This window comes from Chelonoidis abingdonii, chromosome 19 (assembly GCF_003597395.2).
Source record: "Chelonoidis abingdonii isolate Lonesome George chromosome 19, CheloAbing_2.0, whole genome shotgun sequence".
Classification (NCBI taxonomy): domain Eukaryota; kingdom Metazoa; phylum Chordata; order Testudines; family Testudinidae; genus Chelonoidis; species Chelonoidis abingdonii.
In genome coordinates, this window is record NC_133787.1 from 36859371 (window position 1) to 36885143 (window position 25773).

Consider the following 25773-nt stretch of genomic DNA (forward strand, 5'->3'; position numbering starts at 1 on the left):
TGTGGTGAGACTCAGGGCATCTGAGTCTTGGGGTCCCCCAGGGAAGGTTTTGGGAAGACCAGAGTGAGCCAAACACTGGAATTTTTGGCTGGTGGCAGCGCTATCAGATCTAAGCTGGTAATTAAGCTTAGAGGAATTTATGCTAGTACCTCACATTTGAACTCTAAGGTTCAGATCGAGGAATTATACTATAATAGGCGTCCCTTTGAACCAGAGACCACAACATGTCCAAGGAGTGCAAAAAAGCTGCATTCTGATTCAAGTGGGTCAACAGTAGTTGGGGAAAAATACTGGAAACAAAATATCATTGGAAGCGATGAAGAATCACAGAACGATTCTCTGTCTTCTGACACTGAACAAGGAACTCCAGAGCCGGCTGAACAGGCTTCTCCCTGAAAGCTGTATAGAGAGGCAGGACCGTCAATGCCTAGCCCCTTCCCTACACCCCTCTTGTCAGGCTTCCTGCTCCTGGCTTAGAGACACAGCACATGCCTCTTCATGACAGAGCCTTTGTCTCACATTTTATCTGTTGTCCCTGGAAATGAAGCCTCCTCAAAATGGATCTCCGTTTGCCCCGGGGTCACTGATGCAATTGCTCCAGGACACTGGAAACACTTGGATGCCCCGTTTGGCCATGAGCAGGGATCAATCCCAGTAACTAGGAGGCTATGGAAAATGCAGATCCCTCACGCCAGCAGGCTGCTCAAGCTGCCTGCACTCAACACAGGGCTGTGTCCTGCTACCCAGCTATCCCACGCTGCCGTCAAACTCCAGGGACCTGCTTCTGCCCTCTAGTTCTGGAGGGGCTCCACCCAACCCAGGCTGGGTGAGCAAGAGGCAAGACAGCCCCCACATGTCCAGTCATTCCAGCTCCTCCCCGTCAGCTGGGAACTAGCGCAGAGAGAATCTGTTCCAAACAGGCAGAAAACCCAGGTTCTAGCTTTTCCCCTTCTCCCTTGCCACCAGGCTGATGGGCACCTGTCCCATCCCTGCCTGACACATCAGATCACGCTTTGCTGGCTCCCATGTCTTGCCTGCATCAGGCACAAATCAACCCCAGACAGGAAGTTAGCAGCCCTCCCTTGGGAGCAGCCGGAGTGGAAAGGCCTGCAGTGCTCTTAGCTCTGAGGCTGCTCACGCCAAGGGTTAGGGGGCTCCCCAGCCTCTCAATGTAAATGAACCTGGCAGATCTTGGCTGATTCTCAGGGGCCTGCTTCTCCCTGGTTCCCACTGCAGCTTGGAGATCTCCCTAGCTGCTATCTCCCCTGGAAGAAGCAATGCCAAGGACTGGGCCAGACGGGTTTCCTGAGACCATGCTCAGTGTTTGACTAACTGACAGTCCTGGCTAATCCTGCAGCATTTTATAACCCCCAGGGCCAGATCATGTGCTGGGAAGGTGAGCAGCGTCTGCATGGGGGGAGGCAGAGACCCAACTAGAAGAGCCCCCCACAGGCAGCAGTTGGGGACGGCTTAAGAGGCACCACACTCTCCTGCTGCGTTCGATCCTCATCAGTGCTGCTTATGTGAACTGGAAGCCACCATTCCTAGGGGTTGCAATGTGGTCACCAGAAGTTTACAACCCCCCGGCTGAGGAGGCGTGACACTGCTTTCCTTCGCTGTAAAGACGCACATTACCCAATGCCGGGGCTTGCTTCGTAACTAACCACGTAAATGGAATTGCAGAGCAAGCCTGTAGCAGTGCACCTGACTACAAAAGCAGGGAGAGATGGAAAAAAGCCAGCCTAGTGCACCCACTGGCTGAGTATTTGCGTTTCCAGCCTCGGTCTGCAAACCGGGAGAATTAGTGTCAGTTCAGCTGGGTTTTCCCTTTAGCTGGGATCAATCCCTCAGGCTGACATGTCAGGATCCAGGAACCTGGCCAGCGCCTTTTGGGAAGAAGGATGGTTTTGTGGTGGAAGCACAGGACTGCGTCAGGTGACCTGCGTTCTAATCCCACCCTGCCACAGACACTGTAGCTTGGTCTTTGCTAGGATTCTCCAGGCCCATAATTCCCATCGGCTCAGCTCCAGGAGGGGTAGCTGCACCGTGGGTTGACCACTTTGCCAGCCCTATTCCAACACTGAACATTTACGATGATGTTATAGTCGCCCACAGATCTATTCTGGACACTCAGCCAAGCCTGGACCTGCAAGACACAGACTTGGCTCAGTTAATTCCCTTTGTCTCACTGCAAGCCTGTGCCACAGAACACACAGCAAGTACACAGACGCTGTCCTTCCTCGACCAGGCATCGGATAGCTGAGACCCTCAGCACTTCAACAGCTGATCTAGCTCCTGGTAGGGGAGAGAGGTTGATTATCCCCTAAATAACCTTTAGCACACACACCTGCCCCTAGGGAGATAATCTGAATGTGACATACTAGATGTGACCAGAATACAGCAGCAGCGGCCAAACTCTCCTGCATTCTTGCCCAGCTCAAGTAGTTCTCAGCCCTTTCTTACCCCAGGGGTCCTCCTGGCTGCAATACCAGCTGCAAGGTGACAGCTGGGGAGATTCAAAGAGCAACAGCTTTGTACTCAAGAGCTCAGTGCATGGTTTGATGGCCAAGGTAATTGCCGACAGGACAGGATGCTGCGCCTGTCACCCGGGCATCCCTTGAGGACAGAGGCTGCAATCCAGGCGCAGTCAGTAGCAGCTGGCGCATCATGGCCACTCTGTAGGCTGTGTGAAAGGGATGAGTCTCAGTCCCGGCCTGGTAGGCGCAGCATTCACAAAGCCACCTGTACAATCAGCACCTGGATCTGGGTGACCAGGTTTGCGGAAGACGCTTGCCTCCTGCTGCCCCAGCCACAGATTAACAGATGACTTTGCTCTCCAGAGGGCTGTTAAATGCAGCAGCATCAGCATGAACAAGAAAAATCAGACCAAGGAATCATTCGTGCCAGGCTGAAACAGGCACGGTTTGAACTGTCTGTAGAGTGTGTCTCACCGCAGGCACATTAGCTCCCCCCAGCTTGGCGCAACTCAGCCTGGCTAATCCCAATGAGAGGGGAAGAGAATTTTCCTTTCCTTTCCTCCCCCTTCTGCCACTGATGGTTTAGCAAAACCCTGCTGAGGCCACACCGGCTGCACAGAGTTGTTTATCTAGCGACTCCACTCAGCACACAGGGTATTTCTGAGGTCAAGGGGAGCCCACGAGCCCTGCATGTGACACAGCTGTTCAGCAGGCGGCAGCCACAGGGGCGGAGGAAAAGCAGAAGCAGAAGGAACACAAACCCCAGCTGCAGGGTGAGTGGCTCAGGAGTCATGGCACCCTATGCTTCCTGAAGGCGGGTCCTGAATCGTTGTTAGTTCTCAGAGCAAAGCTCTGTGTTATGCTCCATCTTCTAGGGAAGACTAAATGCCAAGGGTACCCAGTCCTGCCTGGCCGAAGGCCTTGCTGCCAGCTGGTGCAGTGTGCCAGCCAACTGCAAGGCCTCTACAGCCACAGGAGAGGAACAGGCTGAGCAGCCGTAGCATGAGCTTCCCACATGCTGCTTCAGCCCTGAGCTGATAGGACTCTTCCCCGCAGGCCTCCATCTTCGGGATGGGAGCGGAATTCATTCTGTGGCCTGTTAAGTCCAGAGTTCCTGGCTGAAAGTGACAACATGCAGGACAACTAGTGCCAGCCCCTGTGTCTGTTTAAGCGATGGCCCCTTGCCCCCTGGGAAATGAACAGAGCCACCCCAAACGCCTGTCACATCAGGAAGCATCCAATTCAGCATTACACACTTGAGACAGGATCAACATGGGGGAAACAGAGAACAAGAAGTAGGAAATACATGAGAGGGGTGCAGACAGTAAGCGGAGAGCAGAACCCCGGGGCCCAGCTCACCATTGCCTGCGGTACAAGTGGCTGAGTTTTTACACTCGGATCGGAACAAGAGCATTTTGCACTGCGGCGAACGAGCGCATGAGATGCAGGGGTCCAAGAATTATAATGAGACCCTGGCCCTGCATCCTTATTTTCTGCTGCAGCTGGATAAGAAACATAAAAGGCGCCCTGCAACCAATACTTCGTAACACAAGTGAGCTGGCTTCTCTCTTCCCCACAAGCAGCTACTGACTCAGCCTCTGCCTCTTGCCAGAGGAGTGGGACTCAGAATCCCAGGCGTCCTGGTGCATCCCATCAACTCTGAGGGATGGGGTGAGATTATGGAGCTGTCATGGCTTTTTCGGCCTGGGAGGATCTGGCGTTTGGAACATCTCCTGTCTCCAGCTGCTAATAGAAAAGGAAAACCCAGCCCACTGCTGGGAGCCTGCCAGTAAAGATATAATGTAGCTTTTGTGGGGCTGCTACTTGGTTCAGAAAAGAGGCCCTGTCCCCTGGCAGGAGCCCGAAGTGAGCATGCGGCCTGGCTCGACAATGACATCACAGGGGGAAGGTCAGTCCTTTCCTTCCATGATGTGAATGGGGGATCTGTCTTCTCCCCACCCAAACACTGAGTCACACAGGACCCATCTGATGGGAGGGCAGCTGGCTAGCAGGGGGCTGCTGGGCACTGCTGTCTGACCTAGACTGTTGGGAGTTTCATTTCCTTCCCTCGCCACACACGCCCCCTCCTGCACCCACAGAACATGCAGCCTTCTCCCCAGAAGATGAGATGGTTTCTTTCTCCTTTATAGATCCCTAATCAGACTCCGCACTGAAGAGTCATCCACTGGATCTCCCACCTTAGGGGAGAGCACAACCCTACATCAGTATGCCCCCATCTTTCCCCAGGCCTTAGGCATTCCACATCTGTACAGCCCTGTCCTCCAAAGGATCCCAGACTGCCCCACACAGCACTGCTGAAATGCAGCCACCTCTGGGATGGAACAGCACAGCAGAGGTCAGGATGTGAAATCTAGCCAGACACCAGGGCAACCAGCCCTGCTCTTGTAAGAAGTGCCAGAGGACTTCAGTGTAAGGCCCAGAACAGACAGAAAGTTGCTTGGGACACAGTTTATCTGCTGCAGGAGAAGGGAGGGCTGAGTCAGCCCTTCTGGGATACAGGGGGCCATTCATTAGCCTCTCTCTCTCGCTCTCTCACACACAGACACACACTACCCATGGGAGACAGCTGCCCTCGCTCCAGGGACAGATCCCGCTTTCTGTGCCATAATAAATCCCAGCTCAAGTCCCCAAGATGATGGCGGCATTTTCGCTCTGGTTTGGAATTAGGAAGGGTCGTCGCTGCCTCAGCAGAGACGTGGCCCAGGTGAAGGGGGGTGAATCACTCGACTACAAGCACCAGGTTTTCAAATCCCCACCACCCTCCAGTGCTGCCAGCACCACCGGAGGGCAGCAGGGCAGATGCTCTTGCTTTCTTCAGACCTAAACGCCCATGCTCGTCACGCTGGGCAAGGACACCAGAATGCTGGAAAATAGCTGGGCATAAGGCAGGTAGTGGGGGAGAGTTGTACATCCAGTACCAAATGGCTCCACAGCATTCACACAGGCTGGCCAGCTCTTTGAGAGCAAGCCATGACGCCCGACTGCCACTGCGTTCTGGCCCAGCCAGCAGGCCCTGAACCCAAGGTGTGGGAGGGGGAAGCTACCTCCTTTTACCCTGGTGTGTGCACACGGCAGCAGCTCCCTTGGCTTGAAGTGGATTTCTCCTCTCTGGAGAGCCCAGGAAAGCCCACAGCAGCACCTTCTCTCATGCAATGCCCCCAAGGTGACGCTTTTGGGGACTTCTCTGGGCTATGAAAGGAGCACACAAAACCCCTTCAAAAGTTTCTGCACTTTTCCACTTCCCTCCAAACTCAGATCTACAGCTGGTGCCCTGCAGCTGGTGCCCTACAGCTTGGGCAGCAACCTACATGGGTGGAGGATGCTACCACTCCAGTTTGGTAGCGTTTGCACTGGCGTGAGCATACACAGCACAGGGCAACAGCAAATCGAGCCTCTCAATCTACTCTCAAATAGGGACAGAAACAGGGGAATCTAACCTGCCTTCAGACGGGATCTAGGCAGATTAATCATGAGTATCAAGGAAAGTACAAGTGTGCTGCTGGAACATTCCCAGTTAGAGAGAAGGGCTGCACTGGGGTTCTTTTCACCCTACCGAGCTAAACAGAACCCATGGAAGTGCTACAGAGACAGGGAACCCCAGTTTGTAAGTCACACTGGCACAGCCCACCCACACCAAGAGTTTATATTGGTGCGGCTACATAGTGGTGAGGAGACCAAGTTTGAGCTTAGACACAGGACAAGAGAGAAAGAGGAGGGTAGACAGTCAGGCACCGTGAACAGGCAACGCTCTATGCAAGAACTGATGCGTACACTGCTTCGTTGAAAACGACGAAAATGACAAATGCAGATTCTCCTAGTTGGCACAGTTAAAGCCAGCCTCATCTTTGGCAGGACCCCCAAGCTGCCAGAGAAGAATGAGGGATTGCAAGTTGTGGGTCTCCTTGCTCTGCTACTGCTGGAGGGGTGCAATTGAGCCAGCTGGCAAGTGACTGAGTCAGCACCCAGCCTGGAGGGGATCAGGACTGCAAAGCAATGGGGACCACTGATATTTTAACAGCTGTTCAAGCAACTAGCCACGGCAGCAGGACAGATCCAGTGAGAAAAAACAAGTGCAAGGGTGAAGGGTCTTTTTTGCAGGGGGAGGGTGTGGGGAGATGGGTGCAGGGGCAGGGTTTGCTAGAGGAAGCTAAGGACAGAAGTCTTAGCCTGTGCTCTGTCTGAGGTCAGGACACTTAGCCCTGATTTGTCCCTGGCCCCCTGCTTACTCTGCACAACACCAACTCCAGCTGGCTGGCCAGCAGGTGACACTGAAACAGCTGATCAGAAAGAGCTGAGAGCTGGAGGGATGGGATAGCCCAGAAGGGTGTACATTTACAGTTCAGCTATGTACATACCAAATGCTGGATGCCCACGGACAAACACTCTGTGACCTCATCTGCAGGAAAAAGCAAGAGGCACATTTTCCTAGTGTTGTTTCTTTGTTTGCCCTCTGGCAACATGATCCAACAGGAGGCTGTGCCCCGAGACATGAAGTCATAATATGATTCTATTGCCACCTCGGAGTCTGACTCGAGATTGCAGCTAAATGTCAAACAAGTTCATTTTTAGTGGCTGCAGGGTTTGTCTCCCAGAACTGCTGAATACCTGATCTTCAAAGGGAAGCTCTATCCACAAAGTCACTTCTTACATATGGAAATCTAGCAAGCCCTATTAGTTTAAAAATCATGGGTCTGATTCTGATCTCACTTGCACTCTGATGTTACCCCATTGATTTCAGTTGAATTCATCACAATTTACACTGCTGCAGAATCAGAGAGAGAAGAATCAAGTTCATTTTAAACAACACTGTCCTGAGTTGCACTATTAGCATCACCTGAGATTACTGAAACTGGAAATTAAAACTAAAACCAAACCCAACTTCCTTGTCACCATGCCTCGTTTCATTTCCCCATTTCTGCCAATTCCAACAATGCACATATAGACTAGCCCATTTACTGTTTACAATCCATTTCTCATAGATGCTGCACTGTTTGGGTTGCAAACCGAAGACATTTCCATTAATTAGTAGGGCTGGGTTTTTTAAATCTAAATTTAGGATCCTAACCTCCAATACCTGACAAGACAATGTCCCATTAAATGGAACCCATCATGCCCAGGCCAGTTTTCCTGTTCCTCACAGGAGAGGCTTTCAAACTCATGCACTAAGCAAGAGATTCCCATAGTCTCTCCTGGCAATGCACTCCATTTTAGCCCGTGGGCTTGGCTAGTTAGTACGGTGGATTGGTTTCAGAGAAGCCCCTGTTCTTTTTGGTCGGTTGAAGGAGATCAGCTACACTGTAGTCAGAAGTATCAGATTCTTGCCATGTGTTTTGTGTGGCGTTTTTGTTTTTTAAAAGGGAAAGGCTGCAAACTCCAACATGACCCACAATGTTACAGAACACAATTTTGACACTGCCCATGAAAAAGGTCTGTGTAGAAGACTGTAGGGGAAAGAACTGACACCTTCCTGGCAGCGTTGTGACCCCAAACACACCCCCATTCTGCTAGTATGAAAGAACCACTAAGTGTCCAAAGCACAGTGAATGCCCAAAGAAGCCCATTGGTGTTTAACATTCGGGGGCAGAGTCATTAACACAAGTAGGAACTTGATTCATTTATAAATACACACTTTAAAAGGGATGCTTGAAAACTTGTGAAAGTGCCCAGTTCTCTAAAGACAGATTTTTCTTCATTTTCCATGATTCAAACCCTAACAATCCAGCACAAACAGGGTCCGATTATGATCTCATTTACACCAGTTCAGCACTGCTGACTCTAATAGAGTGGCTCCTGATTTACGCAGCTGAAAATTCAGAACCCCCACTCAACCAGAACTGTTTTCGTTGTTAAATGCTACAGTGACACAGGAATATACTTCCAGACCAAGGCAATGGGCCACGAATCAGATTCAAAATACCCAGATTAACTGGACCAACAGGTTCAAATCCAAGCTGAGATCTCTCAGCCTTTCATCCTCCTTGGGTAATGGAGTTCCGAGTGGATACCTGGGAACAATTCTGAGGGCACAGGTCCAGGGACAAGAAACACTGGAATAGGCACTGCAAGTGAGAGCTTCCCAAAGGAAGAGGAGGCCACCAGGATGCAAATTTGGCAAACCACTGGGAAATGTCTGAAGATTATGAAAGACAACAACGTCACTTGCCATGCAACAGGACTCTTTATGCAAGTTGCTGGCAGACACTACCAGAAAGGGAGAGTTCTGAACATTTGCAGACCCTCTCAGTGTGTCTATATTTACGGTGAATATACAAGCATGTGACTTATCTTTTTGTGTTACAATAGCACTTAGGCCTTGATATCAGTTGCAGCCTTACCATGCTAGCTGCAAGAGACAGTCCCTGCCCTGAAGACTACAATCTAACGAGACAAAGGAAATATTGTCATCCTCCTTTTACAGATGAGAAACCGAGGCACTGATACTAAGCGACTTGCCCAGCGTCACACAGCTGGCAGCAGAACCCATGTTTTTCAGCCCCAGTCCTTTGCCACAAGAACACCTTGCTTTGACAAGAAGAAGAATTTTACAGGCACTTGTTCCACACTGAAACGTTGACAGGTGCAAAAACTTGGACGGGTCTGAGCAAACTGCAGGGACAGAAACCAGGTAGATAAGCATCTACCTGGCCTGAGTGTGCAAGTGCAGAATATCTGAGAGCACACATCTGCATTGTCTCAACCACTTAGCTATGAAGACCCACGTGTGCAATTTTAGAGGCCTCTTTTAAAATAAAATAATAAAATAATAATAAAAAAAAGTGGCTCAGAAAGTCAAGCCACGCTGTAGTCACACAGTTTCTCAGCCCATTCATCCTGGGCAGGTAAGCTATTCATTTTGTCATTCAGATCAAGTAGGACAGAGGGAAGGCAAGTAGACCGTGCTTAAGCTCTTAAGTTTCTGTGACAGTTTTACAAAGCTGCAGTATATAATGTATATGATGAGTGTAGGTACGTGCCAGTAAAGGGAGCAGACCTGCTTTGATGGGCTAGGAGATGTAGGGTAATTGACTCCATTGCCAAATGATCAAGACCAAAACTCACTATGTAATTATTTTCCCGTCTCCATCACTGATCCAGCAGCTTCCCCAATCAAACGCCAGATTCAGGCACAGGAACTGTTATCCAAATTGAAAGTAGAGATGATGATCCAGTCCCAAACTCAGCTGGTTTCTGTTTAGCGAGATGCGTCTTGCTATATGTGGACATAGTGCAGTGTAACAAGTCAGTGCGTCATTCCCAGAGTCATAGAACACTTCATGGCAAATATAGCAAGCTGCAAACCAAGTGCTAGACAACAGACTGCCTTCGTAAACTAGTAAGAGCTGCTTAATGTAGATCCTTAAAAAGCAGGCAGCCCAATCTACCCACACAGATCAGCATCACAAAGCTTAAAAACAAACAATTACTGGATTTGGAGAGCACACCTGAGGCATCAAATCTTCTGCCATCCAAGGTATCTGCTCCTTCTAGTTAAAAAAAAAAAAAAGAGGCTCCTTCTGTACCTGTAAGTATTTGCTTTTGATGTCTGCAGTAGCTATAAATACTGAACTCTACGCAGTCAGTTTTTTAGAAAAGTCAAGGCACATGCACTATTGTCTCATGTGGTGTGTAAGGAAGAAGGAACAGAGCTACCCGTTACCCTTCTTTGGTCTTGTTCATAACCCCAAGGTGCTGCTCAATACTTACAGAACCAGCACTGCCTCAACATAGCCCCTCTAAGCACAGCCTCTGAGAGCAGAGGCCGCCAAGTGGGAGGAATTACTAGGTAACGAGGTTAAGATGTGGGAGTCAAAGGGAAATGAAGGAATGCCCTAAAATGCTAGTTTTTAAATCCTTCTTTCACTCTAGACCTAGATCCTATGGGGATTAAGATCTTAGTTTAGATTCTAGAATAGGCTGCAAGTCACAGACAGGGCCGGCTCTACGTTTTTGCCGCCCCAAGCAAAAAATTTGCCACCCCAAGCTCGGGCTCAAATGACCCCTCTCACTCTTTGTTGTGTCTCTACAGTTCTCAGAGTAGCTGGACCCAATTCTCCAAACCGCATACTGAAAATCATTTGTGCCTGCACATGTGGTAACTGCGTGTGCTAATAGACAGGCCTGAATCAAACATGCCACACGTATGACAGTCACATGTATGTAAGTCTGGTGCACCAAGGCACCTATAGTTACGCACACAATCCAGCCAAATCGGGCCCTTTGTGCCCTTGCAGTACAGAACTATTAAGAGTGCTCTACACTTGGAATATTGCATGCAGAGATGGTACACCCAGATATGGGTCTGCCATTAAAGAAACAGCTGCACTACGATTAACACTATTGCCTAAACCAGCGTTCCTCCAGGCGGCAGCTAGTTGCTGCGCTGCAGCACTTCCTGCTGAAGTGAACATCACCAGTTTCTCCAGATGCCCTTTTTCAGTGGCCTGTTACCCTCCCTGACCTTCAGGCCTCCCATCTGTACTGTACCACAATGCTTCTTCCTGCAGACACTTAAGCTTGTGAGCTGCCGTATATCACACCAGACAGCAGCAGAGCCTTTAGTCTAATGCCATACATTGTCCTTGCAAAGGAGGAACTGGGCAATTCTGCAAACAGCCCAACAGCATCAGCAAAGGAACGTAGAGATGCTTGAGCAGTGCCCTTGATTAACAAGGTCACAGGCAGCTTAGGAGAGTTGCAACATCCCAACTGAAATGCTGGCCTGCAGCCCTTCCTGGCCCAGAAGACTGAACTTAAAGGGACAGGGTCAAGTGACTTAGGCCCAAAATTGGACCCAACTTGCATATGAACACCCTCCCCTCCCCCAGTATTCATTTATTTGTGACGCTTTCAGCAGAGGGGAGATGAGCCACTCAATAATCTGGAAGGAGAGGACCAAGGCAAATAGCACAGCAGGGTAGTCAGCAAATTTCAATGCAAGCCACAGATAAGTAGCCGGAGACAGAGGGTTGGGAAATGAGCGAGAGGCCAGACTCAGGTTACTGAGAACAGGCTTTTTTGTGGTGTTGTAAACCTGGCTAAAAACTCTGACTGCAGGGGCTAAACACCCAAGGACTCAGAGAGGCTCATTTTAAATTCACAATTCTCTTAGCAGTAAATCAGAAAAGAAAAAACAAAAACCCAACCACTGCTCTCAATTGTGGATCCCACAGAAATAACACATCTTTCTCCACTCCTGCAGAGGCAGGGACACAAAGACAACTCCCTGGAATTATCTTTATACAGTCAACGATGCCAATGCGCACAGAAAGACAAGGGGTTACTTAGACCAAGGTTGATAACTGAAGAGCAGCTGTCAAACAGCAGCAGAGGACAAGCCAGAGTCATTTCAGTACTGAAGGCCTCTAAGAAGGTACCACAGGAAAAAATCTGCTAGAGAAATATCTGGCTGTGTCTTTTAAAATGGCAGTTTTGTATCATGACTGTCGTTACAAGGAGTTTAATGAATGGCAAGTGTACTCCTGTTGGATTTCTGCAACTGCTGCATGTGGAACCATAGTACTGTTGCCAGTTATTCCTGTTGCTATTCTGCAAGATTATAGAACCTGTCACCCTTTTCATTCTCAGCACACAATTCTCAAGGCAAGAAGAGATTCTTCTTCTATATTGCTAGTCTGGCCTCATTCATTATGAGCTCATTCCCCACCACTCGACAAAAGTGCACAACGTGGAGGCTTCTTTCACAGCCACCATCTCCAATTCAGGAGCCATTCACAATTGAAGGCTCAGCTGGCAATAACTGCCCCAGGAAGGGTAGGAGACAGGCAGCTCAGCACAACAGCCAGCTACAGTAACATTTTGTTCTCTAATCCACACCAGCAGCAGGTACAGCAAGGACAGAGGAGTGATTTGACCAGAGAATAACACACAAAGGACCTTGCTCACATCAGACAAAGAGCAGATCCCATCGCTCCTGCAGGATACAACACACTCAAGAACTCTGAGAAGAATTTGCCCTGCCCTCCCTTTTATACATAGGGGCGTGTCAGAGGTGGAGCTAAAGGCTTTGTCCCACCCAGAACACACCTGAGCCCACGTAGGCCTGGTGAGAAAGTATGAAAGGTCAGTTGCTGTAGGAGACACCTGAGGCATAACACTTGCCTTCTCAGGCTGCTACAGGAGAAGGAGCTGGTGCTTTAAGTATCTTACTGGAGTTTGTTCAGCAAACTAGTGGGTGAATTTATGCAGGAAAGTCACTCTGAGGATAAACCCTAACTCTGAAGCTTGCGTAGTTCTGGCTCTAACAACTCCCCCTCAACAACCGTGTTCCCCCACTCAGTGTTTAACCCCCACCCCCAAACCTATGCACACTAAGGGGTTTGTGTTCGCTGGATGTGGAAAAAATAAACACAGCCCAAAGGCAGACTACAGGGAATCGTGGGAAATACCTTATGGAACATATTGTCCAACCCCCTTTTTGGGGAGGAGGAGGCTTTTCCCCACTGTACAGTCAAGTGCTTTGGTGTGTCTGGTTTTAAAGGAGGGAAGTTAGCGAAAACAGGCACCGAGGGCTTTGTGATGAAGGGTAAAGAGCCCTTACTGGGCTACTAGCCACAAGAACCCTTGAATGTGTGAGCGGCAGCTGAGAGGAAGAAGAGATTTCTCCCATTAGTTACATTAGCCAAATGTATCCAGTCCTGTTTTAAATAAACCTGAATCCCAGCCCTACCAAAAGCTAATACGAACGTAGGGAGAGTCAAAAGGCAACAGTGACTTGTAGAGAGTTGCTGTCCCAAGCCGCAATGAAGGAAAAGCCAGAGTATTAACAATCAAATAGGGCTGAAAATTGCAATGCCCCACATAAGCAAATCTATTCAAAGCATCTGTGTTGGGGGCTGTCCCAGAGTGCCCAGCGTAACAGCTAGTTACATCGCTCATTAGCAAGCCATGTAACAAGAGAGAGGAATTCAATAGCATCTGCTCTAAGCCTTGAACACCCTCCTTGCACAGACCTTCTAGGCTAATCCCATCTTCCCAACACACACATCTTTCTTTCACTTCCTCGCACAAAAGATTCTCCGAGCCATTCAGATATGGGACAGTGCTTCAGACAAGAGAGCCAAAGTGGATATTTTTTTCAGGGCCGTTCTCTAAGCAGATGCTTTCCCCTTTGCCAAAATAAGCCTGCTGCACTGTTCAGCTGAAACGGTGGAATTCCAGGAGAGGGAGGGAGGGAGGGAGGCGAAATCACAGGGTTTTATGTTTTGTTCTGCGGCCCTACTGCGGGCTTTCACAGGGTGCCGAGGGTTTTCTTTGATTACTAAGATGATGAGCACAGCATAATCACCTGAGCGTTGGGTTAGTGCTCTGGTGGCAGGGAGCCATTAAAAGGCTTAAGAAATATGTAGCTTTTGGGTTGCAGATAACAAACGCTGCAGGAAACTCAGGAAACAGATGTGAGTGTCTACCACTGACATTCGAGTGATGACAGAAGCGCTCTGGAATAGTTCATATGTCAGTAAAACACCCCAGCAGCACCTGTTCCCAGTCCAAATGGCACTAATGTAAAGTACCCTTGGACCCGTGATATTACCCAGTGCAAGAAAATAAAGCCCAGTGGAGGGAAATAGCCGCAGACAGCATTTAAAGGGGAAATGCACCCAGCTGCGGAAGAAACATCTCCTTCAAAGTGAGGTATGAAAAGAGGGTTTGGTTGCTGTGGTTCACCCTATACAGCCCAATCCTGCAACATACGTTCACACGAGTAATTCTGTTCAAGGCAGCGGGGTAGCTCACGTGACTACCGGGCACTCCAGAGGCCAAAGGTTGTAAGAACAGGCCTTTTGCAGCTACCTCTTTAACGGAGGGGCTTTAACTCTCACATCAACCAAAAAATGGGATAGAGAAAGGAAGGCTCTACACTTATCTATATCTCCTTATGCTCTGCTGCGTTCTAGCAGCTGTACGAGTGTCTCCTATTACAATTACTGCCACAGGCCTGGGATTCAAGGGGAGCTTGTGAATGAACTCTCTGGAGACAGGAATATTCTCAGTTGAGTTACCTGCTTTGGGAGCCAACTCTGAGTTTCAGCGAAATCAACAAGAGGTTTGCTATTGGATTCAATGGGAGATGGGTTTGGACCTTTTATGAACAGCGTAATCTCAATTTCAGCTGTGAAATCCTGAGTTATCACCCGCATTGAGTTAGTACTATTTGATCCGGGAGTCTCATGTTTCCCACTCCCCACCATCGCACACACAATGTGTCAGACGTGAGCATAACTCACAAAGTGATTAACAAGGGTGGATTCTAGCCATGCTCTGCCAATCGGCATGTAACTCACAAAGAAATAATCTGCATTGAGGAACGATCTGCATTGAGATCAGGTCACTCTGGCTTGCACTGATGTAGGAAGGGAGCCAGGGAAAAACTGAAAAGAGTGACTTTCAGAGGATTCCTGTCTCTAGTGCCAATCAAACTCACATCTCTGTCCTGGAATTCTCAAAGCAGGCACTGTGCTCTGAACCTCTGACTCGTTCAGCTGTCACCCAGCGAGCCCAAAGGGAAAGACTTGTGAATTTGGCAGCTTGACAACTTAAGGAGCAGCATCCCTTTGCTTCGAAGCCAGTGAGACTCCACTTTGAACACAGCACCCACGCTGCAAATGAGCCCATCTGAAAACTGTACTTCAACCAGCCACAGGAAAGAAGAAAAAAGAAGCCCCGAGTTGGAGAGATTGTGGTGCATTTCTAAAGAAAATGTCAATGATTCGAGAACAAATGCCGGCTATGAACAAAACCTGAAGATGTTCAGAACTGATTAGTCCTTTTGGATGTCTTCATTTTTGGGGCACCAATTTGAGATGCTTTAAAGGGTCCTGATTTTCAGACAGTGCTGAGCACTCACCCTCTGAAACCAGGTCCCTTTAAAGTCAGGCATCTCTAGTTGGGCCCCCCAAAAATCTTTCCCTTTTGACAAATTTTGAGCAAAAGCATTAATGAAATTCCCCTTCCTGAGTGAGGAGGACAGTTTATGAAACATAGCATGGGCCTTCCGTTGTATGAGTGAACTTTCTGGGGTTCTCCTTCAGCAACAACACACGGCACCCCCATACCACCTCCCTCCCAGAGGATCTCAAAGCACTTTCTGTAATTTAGCTAAGCCTCACAGCACACCCATGAAGTAATTATAAGGACTCTATTATCCCCATTTCACAGAGGTGTCAACGAAGGCAACCAAAGCCAAATAGAGTCTCACAGCCCTGCTTTTAAACTACAACATGTGTGTGCACATAGCATTTATTTTGTAATGAGTACTATCGAAAATTCAAACAGGATCCCATTCCTGCTGACAGAAAAGTAACCTCCAGGCAGGCAAATGGCCAGTTTCCAAAACAACTTGTCCTTGCTGCACCTAGATGCTAACTGCCTGCATCTTAGTAGAGGTTGCTGTTCTGAGTGCAGGCTGCTCAAAAAGCAACCCCTGGATGATCAAGGTTTAAATGACTATTATTTTCAATCTGGTGCTCTTATTCGATGGGAACCACTGGCAGTCTATTAGGAGCTACTGCCACACTAAAAGGGGGATGGAACCGCTGATGAGAATAAAATAGGTTTCCCTAATCTTAGCAGCATGAAGGCAGGCGCCCTTTATAAAGGATAATCCCACCAGCTTCCCCTGCTCCTGCACAGCTGATGGGCAAAGAATAAAGGCTCATTCTCAGAGGGGAAAAGCAAACCAGGTTGGGAATGTCGCCCTGTCCTCTCCTCCTCCCCGCACCCAAAAAAGACAGTCTGGACATCAGTTTCCCATCTGTTGGAAGGACTTGAGTTCCTCTCATGAGACGCTGTTTTGATTGGGATTCTTAAAAAAACAAAAGTTAGCTGGATAACTTTCCTCTGAGTCGGAGGCTCCTCTCTCTGCTAGCTGGCAGAATTTCCCATGGGGCTTGTCTGCTGTGAACAGGCCTGTTCCTTTAAAGCTCTGCTGGTTGGAGTAAAGGGAGCCAGACATGTCTCTGACTGGCCAGAGAGTGGCAGCTGTGACATTAACCATTGAGAAGGGAACAAGACCAAGATTTCCCCACTTTGGCAGACTCAAGTCCAAGCCAACCCCATCTCCGCAGACTGGGCCCTTTGCTTTCTTAACAAGCCAGCTCCTGGCTGGCCGTAGCTCTTCTGGAGCGACTCCATTTTTTAGCTAGGAGGCCAGCGACCCCAAATCAGTTTGCCAAAAAGCACCCTGCTTAGCGTTTACCTCCTGAATCAGACACAACAGAAGAAACTTGGTCAATGACCCCATCGTAAAACCAATTCCACTGAAACCAAAGCATCCAGCTTCCCCTGCCTCACCAAGGGAAATCAATGGAGAAAAGCCATGAACATTGTACCTTACCTTTGGGAGACTGGCTGGGGGTGTCACAGCCAGAAAGTCTGGAGGTGTCATGCTTTTGCCAGCAAGGACCACTGCCCCACATTCTGCACATGCTCCAATGGTCAGTTGTTTACCATCATCCACCAGTAGGCTGTTGGCCATACGGAGAGTGTACAGAAACACAGGGAGCCGGGCAACCTGCACTGCTTTTAATCCAAGGCATCGCTTCTTCTCCTGCCGACAGAAGAAGCACACGAAGGTCTCCACTTTGTACTGCCTGGACCAGGCGCTGCTGGGATGGTGGGAATTCCTGCTTTCGTGCTGCAGCCATTGGCCGAGGAGGTCATGGTAGCAGAGCACACAGGTAGCCACTAACCCCGTGGAATCTGCAGGCCTGGCCCTGGGGGCTGGGGGGTAGACGGTGAGGAAGGGGAAGAAAGGCTCCTTCTCCCCAAAGCGCCCTGGCGGGTTGATGTTGAGCTGGAACTCTTTGCCTGCTCCCAGCTCAGCTCCGCAGATGTAACAGACAGAGGCAGGGCCTGACGTGGCCGAAGGGTGCATGCCAGTGCTGCTGGGATCCCCGGTGGAGAAGACCTGGTGATACCTCCCCAGGAAGCTCTGCACCGAGGTGATGAGCTCCTCGTTGCGGCATGCCCGGTACATGGCCCACAGGTCCTGCAGCACCCCATAGCACTTCCTGCAGCTGTGCACCTCCCCATGCTTGTTCAGCCCCTTGGAGCTGGGAGGGCAAGGCAGGTGGCTGAGAAAGGGGAAGTGCATGGTGTTTTTAGCATTGCCATTGGTGATCTTAGCAGAGACCGGCCTGGCCTCCTTGCTACAATCCTCCCCACAGAGGTAGCAGGCTTCCTGCAGCAGGGCAGGGGCACCCTCCTCTTTCTGGGCCCTCCTCCCTTTGGGGGGCATGCCCATTGCACTGGCATCCAGCGGCACCACATAGAGCCTCTGCAGGACCGGCACGCTGGCCACCTCGAAGCTCTGCCACTGCTGCATGAGGGAGGTGAAGCAGCAGGAGCAGACCAGGGTGCTGCCCAAGGGGCTGATGGGCAGGGCCCCCAGGGGTGGACTGTGCAGCCACAGGAAAGGGAAGAAAGGGGCCTTGGACGTCTTTTCCTGTTTCTGCACGTGGATCTGGTGCTGGCCCCCAGGGGACAAGGGGCTGCCGCAGATGTAGCAGACGCTGCCCGGTAGGGGTGCTGCTGCCCAGGGCGGCCTGAGCACTGCCAGGGCGTGGGCGTTCTCCGGCTTGCTGGGGGCTTGCCCGGGCCCCTGCTTCTCCTCGTCGCTGGTGATGTTGATCTCGCTCTCCTCTGAGGAGCCGTAGGCCGGGACCCGCTTGCCCATCAAGTCGCCATCCCCCGGGGCAGACTCAGGTGCCCGGCCGGAGGCCGTCGCTTTGAAGGCATCGGGCAGGGCTGCTGCGCCCTGGCCCCCTCTCCAGCTGCTCCGGACGCTGCCGGGGGCATCGGCCGGCCAGGGGCGCCGCCGTCGCCTCCTCCACCCCCCAGCCAGCCCGTTGTCCTGCGGCACAGGTGCCTCGTCCGGGGCTGGGGGCGCCTGGCCGTGCCACTCGCGGGGGCGGCTGCCCCAGGACAGCGCTGGCACCGGCCGCTCGGCTGCCCCGTTGGCTGCGCCCTGCTGGCGCAGCAGCTGCAGCCCCGCGGCTTGGCTCAGCGGCTCTGGGGCCGGACGGCAGCCGGGGCTCCTGGCGCTCCTGTCCCGGCCGGGGGCGTGGAGCTGCAGCTCGGGCTCGGAGAGCTGGTCGGTGTCCGAGAGGGAGGACAGGTCGGAGTCTCCGCCGCTTGCGCCGGGGTCCTCCTCCTCCTCTTCCTCCTCGGGGGGCTGGCTGCTGCTGCTGCCCCCCAGGCTGAGCCTCTGCTGCTCGTCCAGGGCGTAGGAGAGGTTCCACTCCTGGGGGCCCCTGCGGAGCCCGGCGCCCCCCGCCGCCTCGCACTGGTAGGGGCGCTTGAGCCAGTACATGCGCTTCTCCACCGGGGTCCGGCTGCGCTCGAACGCGTCCCACTGCTCGCCCAGGAAGCAGCGGCAGACGGCGCACACCAGCGCGCAGCCCTCCGGGGTCACCTCCTGGGCCCCCGGCGCCGGCTCTTGGTGCTGCAGGAAGGGGAAGAAAGGCTGGTTCTCCCGGGGCTGCTTCACCTGCAGCTTCAGCTCCTTGCCGCGCCCGATCCCCCCGCCGCAGATGAAGCAGCAAAGCGCCGCGGGGGGATCGGCGCTGGAGCTGCCGGAGGCGATCGCGGCCATCAGCCGCTGCTTGCGGGAGATCGGCGCCTCCTTCTCCAGCGCTGGGTGGTCGCTCATTTTGAACCTGGGGCGCGTCGGCGGCGGTTGGGCTCGCGGCTGCCTGCTCCCCGGGGCTGCGCTCTCATCCTGCTGCACAGCCGCGTTCACGGACGGGCCATGCTCCCACCCGCAGGCAGCGGCGGAGAGACCGACGAGCTGTGCAAAAGTTGGTCCAAGTTTGGGTGCGATCAGCGCCCCATGGCAGGGGCTAGGGGGCAGGGGGGTCGCTGCGGAGCGGAGGCCAGGAAGGCTCCGCTGGACGGGCTGGGGCCGCCTGGCAGCTGGGAGCTAAGAGCTAACTTTGTCCGTACGTGTCTCGTGCAAAGTTGGGGTGCGAACTCGGCAGCGCCATCTCCGCAGCGCGGTGGGTCACTTCGCTCCCACCCCCAGCAGCTGCTGCTGCCCCAGCCAGACACCCGCCCCACGGCTCGGGGCTGCAGCTCCCCCCTCTCACGCGCTCCCGGCCATCCCCCCGGAGGGAGGAAAAGCCACCCGGTAACCCGGCTCTGCCTGCCGGGCCGCCCACTGAGCGCACAGCCCCGTATGCGCCTGCCAGAGCCTTGGCCACTGATTGGAGTTGGAAGGAATCTCGCTGCTGCAGGCGGAGGAAGCTGGCGAAACCACACACCTCTGTGCACTGGCTCGCCCGGAGCCACGGCTCGGAGATTCTGCAGCGCCAGGCTGCCTTGGGCCGGAGCCGGGGGAGGAAGAGGAGTTGCAAAACTGGGTAGATTTTGCTCTGGCAGTTTTGCACATTTACCCACGTGTGGTTGGGGGCTGGGAAGAAGTTCCCAGGATGGTTGCGGAGTGGGAGGCCCATTGCCCTATTAATTGCCCCGTCAGAGAATCGAGCTCTTAACCACCCCCCCCCCCCGCACACACACAATTATCTACTGCTAATTCTACGGCCAACCTCTTGTCTCCGGCTCCTCTGAGACCGTTGTGCCGATTCCCCCCCAAGCGAGGAGCTTCCCAGCTGAAGCAGAGCTTTGATCCAGAGCAGCCAGGGGGCAGCCCCAGACAGAAACTGCGTGGGCATAGCAGCAGAGGACAGCCCTAGCCCCTTTGTATGAGCTCTCCCCTCTGGGCCCAGCAGGGCGCCAGTGGGTGCTGTGATACCCAGCACCACCCTGAAGCCTCACACTGACTTCCTAGGGGCATGATGGGTCCCAAGGCACTTTGCATAAGAGAATAACACTGCCAAGCTCTTATACAAGGCTTTACATCAAGGAATAACCCTATGTCCTGATCCAATACTAGCTTTGGTCATTAGCCCCACTACTTAATATGCACCTACAGTTGCAATCAGAGACAGCATTTCCTTCCCCTATTAGGCCTAACATGCTATGTAGTGTTCCTGTCCATTGTTAAACAACAGATGTGATCCAAGCCAGAGCTAGCTGCATTGCAGTGATGCCTGAATTAAGCCTTGAATAACCTGACCTACCTGAGGGGGCATTATGAGGTTTAATGCTTGTAAAGCAATTTGGTGTCCTTGACTAATAGGCACTGCAGAAATGCCACGTGTTATTACATTCAGAAACAACTAACACTGGCTTTAGTCAACCACCCGCGCAAGCAGCACAGGTTTGCAACTAAAAATGTTCTGGAAGCCTTCAGGATGCTTCAGCGTTGTCACTGAAGATGCATGTGCATGCGTTGGGGGAGCAAGGGTAGTTCCAAGTGATACTACTTCAAGTGTTTAAATTTCCTACCATGTGTAAAGGCCTGCAATGTGCTGTGCTCTCCGCACTTCCATGGATGCCACTGGTGCTGCTTATCACCTTGCAGAGACTCCTTGGAAGAATCAGGTGCTCAGGACCTCTCAAGATCAGGCCCAAGGTATGTAAGTTGCCGTCAATAGGTAGCAGCCACCAGACACAGTGCAAGGAAGAGTCCAGGGGCCTGTGACGAGCGCCACATAAAGGCCTGGATGAATGGACTAGACAGGCCTAGTTTTGCGAAGAACAATTGAGCACAGAACAGCTATAGGTGCTCGGGATACGTATAGATTATGGCCCCAGTACCTATAGATTCTCAGCACATCCTTATTGTTCTGATGAGAGAAAGGGGGCTAGGAAGCAGCTTTGAAAGACACTCTAACAACTAGTCTCCCAAAGCCCATTCCTTAGGAACATTTGATCATTTAAAAAAAAACTGCCTTGCTTTTTTCTTTTTTTTTGTGGAGATCTTTGCATGAAAAGAGGAGCGTTCTTCCTTCTCAGTCTATCTGCTCTTGCTGCTTGTTCCTTACTCAGGTGCAAGTTTCAAACTTCTGTGTGCTGGCTGATCTACCAAAGAGAAGAGAAAACTTGGTTATTCCAGGTCCAGCATTTGGGCATGAATATCGACTAACTGCACACGCAGACAACACCTGTGCCTGCAATATCATGATCTGCCCATGCAGGGTTGTGGGCTTGACTCCCATGCATTACAGCTCTACGACAGGGCTTTGGTAGATCAGGTCTTGATGTCATCCTCTTCCTCTATGGCAAGTGGCCGTGAGATCAAACAGATTGTATGACATCAGCTGGAGATTAAGCAGGAGGGGGCAGAAGGACCCCTAAGGGATGAAGATCCTATTTCTATGCAGATGGCCCTAGCAATAAAGGATGAGGGGAACCCAGTACGGAACATGATCCATAAGGAGAACTGTCTCTAAAGGGATTTTTTCCCCAGAGTTTTCCAGGAGGCACCAGCAGCTCATTGCATTTTATTTATGTATAGGCCTGATGTTGCAGTGGTTCTACGCCCAGATTGTCCACTGAAACCAATGGAAGTTATGTGCATGTGGCAGTGCACCTGGCTTATATGCAGTTTAAATGTATAGGTAACAGTTATTTAAGAGTCTCTAATGCATCCACTTTTCTACATGCAGTGATGTGCTAGTGGCATTGTTCGAGTTATTCCATTGCTGTTCATCCACCCCAGGCTGGTAGATAGCTTGATTTTTCTCCTCCCAATGCTGTTGCATTTGTCAGAAGGAGGGGAGTCTGAGGAGAAGGGAACCAAAAAATTCAGCCTGGCATTTTCCTGTGACTCATGGATTAAAACAAACAACAACAAGAAGGGTGTAAGCTGCTGAAGTCTGCACCAGTTCCAAGCAGGTACTGCGGAGAACTCCCTCACTCTGTTAATTCACTTGAGTGGTTTCATAAGCTAGTACATTTCACTCCTGACAAATCCCAGACAGGAGCTGCACGCTCTCCCCTCCGCTTCTGTGAACCCCATCATCACGCCTTGAGAGAGAACGGATGGGGAAGGCAATGCAGTATCAAAGGCGTGCTCATTAGCACATTCCCACTGAGACAAAAATCAGAGGAGAAGGGCTCATCGTTAACTGTTGGAAAGAAAATAATGAATTTAAATGTATTTCATGCTATTTCCCAGTGGAGGGATCTATTATGCTGTGGAATGGTCTCAGTAAAGAGGCAGAAAGCCCATTGCTTGAGTCATCAAAGTAATGACTAATATTCATAGAGAGGTTTTCACTCACAGATCTCAAGGCGCTTTATGAGGGAAAAAAGTGTCATTATCCCCATTTTACAGATGGGGAAATCAGCACAGAAGGAAAGTAACATGCCTGTTGCAGGGCTGGGGATAGAAGGCAGGTGTTCTGGGCCCCAGTCCAGCCCCCTAGTCACTGGGCCACACTGTCCCAAAGCACTGAGTGAAGGGAACAATCCCACCTTGTAGAAGAACAGGTGAGGTAAAGTGGTACTTTCTCTAACTTCAGTGACGATGTATAAGTTGTAACCTATTATTTGCACCACAGTAATGCTATGCTCTGCACAGACTTCCAAAATGACACACTCCCTGCCTCCAAAAACTTAACAGTCTAAAAAGTAACAGCAACATTGATCTCACATTGTTGTGGTGGTGAAGTCAGCACTGGGGAGTGATGCAAAGTCATTCAAGCACTGTCTGGCCTCCTCTGTGCTGAGATTTTCCTGAACATCCCACAAAAGTGCAGGTACCATTGCAGACCAGCTGCGGGTGTTTTACCATGCTGCCTTCTATGTCTGCTCCAGGGATAGATGGCAGGGTGATAACTGGCAGGTAGTCTACGTTAGCCCCCTTTGAGCTGCCTAGGTGGGATATTTTCAGACCAATCTCAGGGGGAACTGGGCACATGTGCAGTAGGGGTGTTAAACAGGTGACTGACTTGCTACTTCTAGAGTAGTTTACAGCTTTATTTGGTTTCTAGACTGTGCATCCTCATCACATATCCCAGCCCTTGGAACAATAGGGCCCCAGTCCCTGACTGGGGCTGCAGGAACTACCACAATAAAATTTTGTTTCTGTTTTTCACCATTTCACTTAGCTACCTTCCCTACAAGAGTGACATGTGAATTAACTAGTTAATATATGGAAAGTACTTTGAAAACATAAAGCACTATGGAAGTGCTCAGTATTGCTACTAGTCTAAAAATCCAAGGCCATTCAGGATTCCATAGTTGTTGCCATGTCACATGCCATACTAAGAACTTCACAGCAACAGCAGGGATAGAATTCAGATCCTTGTGCTCTAAAAGCACACTTCAGCTAAAGGAGAATCTTCACGAGCTCTCAGCAGTATGGAAACTATGACACCCACATGGGCAGGTGTGATTCCCACTCCTAGAGGGCAGCAGTGCCCACAGTCACTACCCAGCTCCTTGTGTTATTATGGCCAGTTGCAAACTTCGGAAAAGCTTCCATCAACATGGTTATTCAGTTCATTTTTCCCTTCATGAATAAAAGTATTTTCTGTATGGCACAAAATCTTTCCATCCCTTCTGTTAATACCAAGTGAGATCCTTATATTTTGGAGCACTGTACAAATATGGATTCCTTCTCACAGGGAGGCAAGGAGAGTTGGGCGAGTAATTGATTTTTTCAGTTCAGCGGCTGAACAGAAAAATTCAGGAAAAAAATATTTCCATTTGACCCAAAATGACAATTTTTCAGTTTTCCTCACCAAAATAATAATTAAAAAAAAAACTAAATTAAATGTTTCATCTTGTTTTTGGTTGCTCCCCCTTGCTCCCTCTGTTGTTGATTTTATGTCACACCTAAAGTAAAAATGTTTCATTTAGAAAATGTCAAAACCAAATGTTTCAACCCTTTGGGCCCCCCCCCCCATCGAAACTATTTTCCAAATTCGACCTGAATTCACAGATAGTTTTAGAAAACCTGAAACCACATTTTTCAGTAAATAAATCATCAGCGTGAAAAAAAAATGCGCACAAGACGCACAGGATCTAGAAGCAAGTCCTGATTTACAGGTTGAGAGCCTGAGGCACAGAGAAATTACATGATGTGCCAAGGCAACAGAGAAAGACCATGGCCCAGACCCCCCAATACCTGGCTCCTAGTACTGTTCTCTGGCTCCTTGCCAACGCTGTTTGTAGTCCTCTGTTTTCAAGGGGAAATGTGAATCTCCAATTCCCGGCACATGCAGTGCATCACCGCACAGGCACACAGCAGGCATCAGAGGCCGCTTCCGGGGCCCTGGATGCAGCTGGGCAGAGCAGCTCATTTATCACTCTGCATGGCCTTATTCCTGTGGCTGCTGTTTGTAAAATGCAAGCTGAGCGGGGGAGAGAGAGGATTTCTCAGTCAGCTTCAGAAAGGACTAAAAACATCTGCCCTGGCCGCCAGCACCTCCTCAGGGGAGAACCTTGGCTCCAGCAGGCTCTAAACAGGCTTCTCCACAGCAATTCCATTCAGTCTGGTGGGCAAAAGCAGTCCTTTTGATCTGATCGTTTTAAAGTGAATTTAGAGCTGGTGAAAGGGGACTGAAGACACTAGTAGCTGAAACCCACTAACCACAGGATGGACATAGCTAGCACAAGTCCCTACACAACACATGGCCCTCCGCCCCGACATATAGGGAGTCAGGGACCTCTGTACTGGTAGCAAGATAACCTAGTCTCAGTAGCCAGTCTCTCTTGTGATGGACAAGGATGGCATCGGTAATGGGGGTGACTGATGTGACCGCCCTTAGGAGTGAGGCTTCCTACAGCATCTAGCACAATGGGGTCGTGGTCGATGACTAGGGTTCCTATGCGCTGCGATAAATAATCAGCGTAATTCTGTGTAGGCCACCGAACCGCTGCCAGACTAGAGTGGCCATCAGATATGACTGCATCCAAGCCAGTGCTTGGTGATCCATCTGCTCAGTACCAATCCCCTGAGCCATTCAGTACCCACAGTGACATGGTTTCTGGTTACAAGCATGGCAGGCTAAACACTCCCCTCATTTGGGGTGGCAGCATCCCTCTTCCCCTTCCCCCCAATCAACTTCAGTGCTGTCTCTGAGATAGAACGGAGGAGAATTTTGCGGCGGAACTTAGGGCCCAGCCCTTCTCTCTCTGAAACCTCTGGCCAAACTCCCATTGATTTGAAAGGAAGCAGTATCAGGCCCTTAATTTGAAATTATTGTTTGTACTGTGGTAACATCCAGGACCCCATTCTGTTAGCCTCTGTACAGACACAAAACAACAGAATGGTCTCTAAACTCAGCATGCAGTGAGCATTTGGAATATACATGCACTGAAATACACATACACATTTTAAAGCTAACCCCAGCCTCACGGAACTGACAGCGCATAGGACTGGATCCGTAGCTGGTGTGAAATC

At 50.6% G+C, this 25773-nt stretch overlaps 1 protein-coding gene across 2 annotated transcripts in view; it reads right to left on the reverse strand.

Moving 5' to 3' along the window:
- GSE1 (Gse1 coiled-coil protein) overlaps window positions 1-17700 on the reverse strand; it is a 350367-nt gene extending 332667 nt beyond the window's left edge. For both annotated transcript variants that reach the window (XM_075073679.1, XM_032793779.2), the window contains exon 1: window positions 16852-17700. In XM_075073679.1, the coding sequence (XP_074929780.1) occupies window positions 16852-17610 (759 nt within the window). In that variant the 5' untranslated portion in view covers window positions 17611-17700. The remainder of the gene's footprint in view (window positions 1-16851) is intronic.
- Between the last annotated feature and the right edge of the window lie 8073 nt (window positions 17701-25773).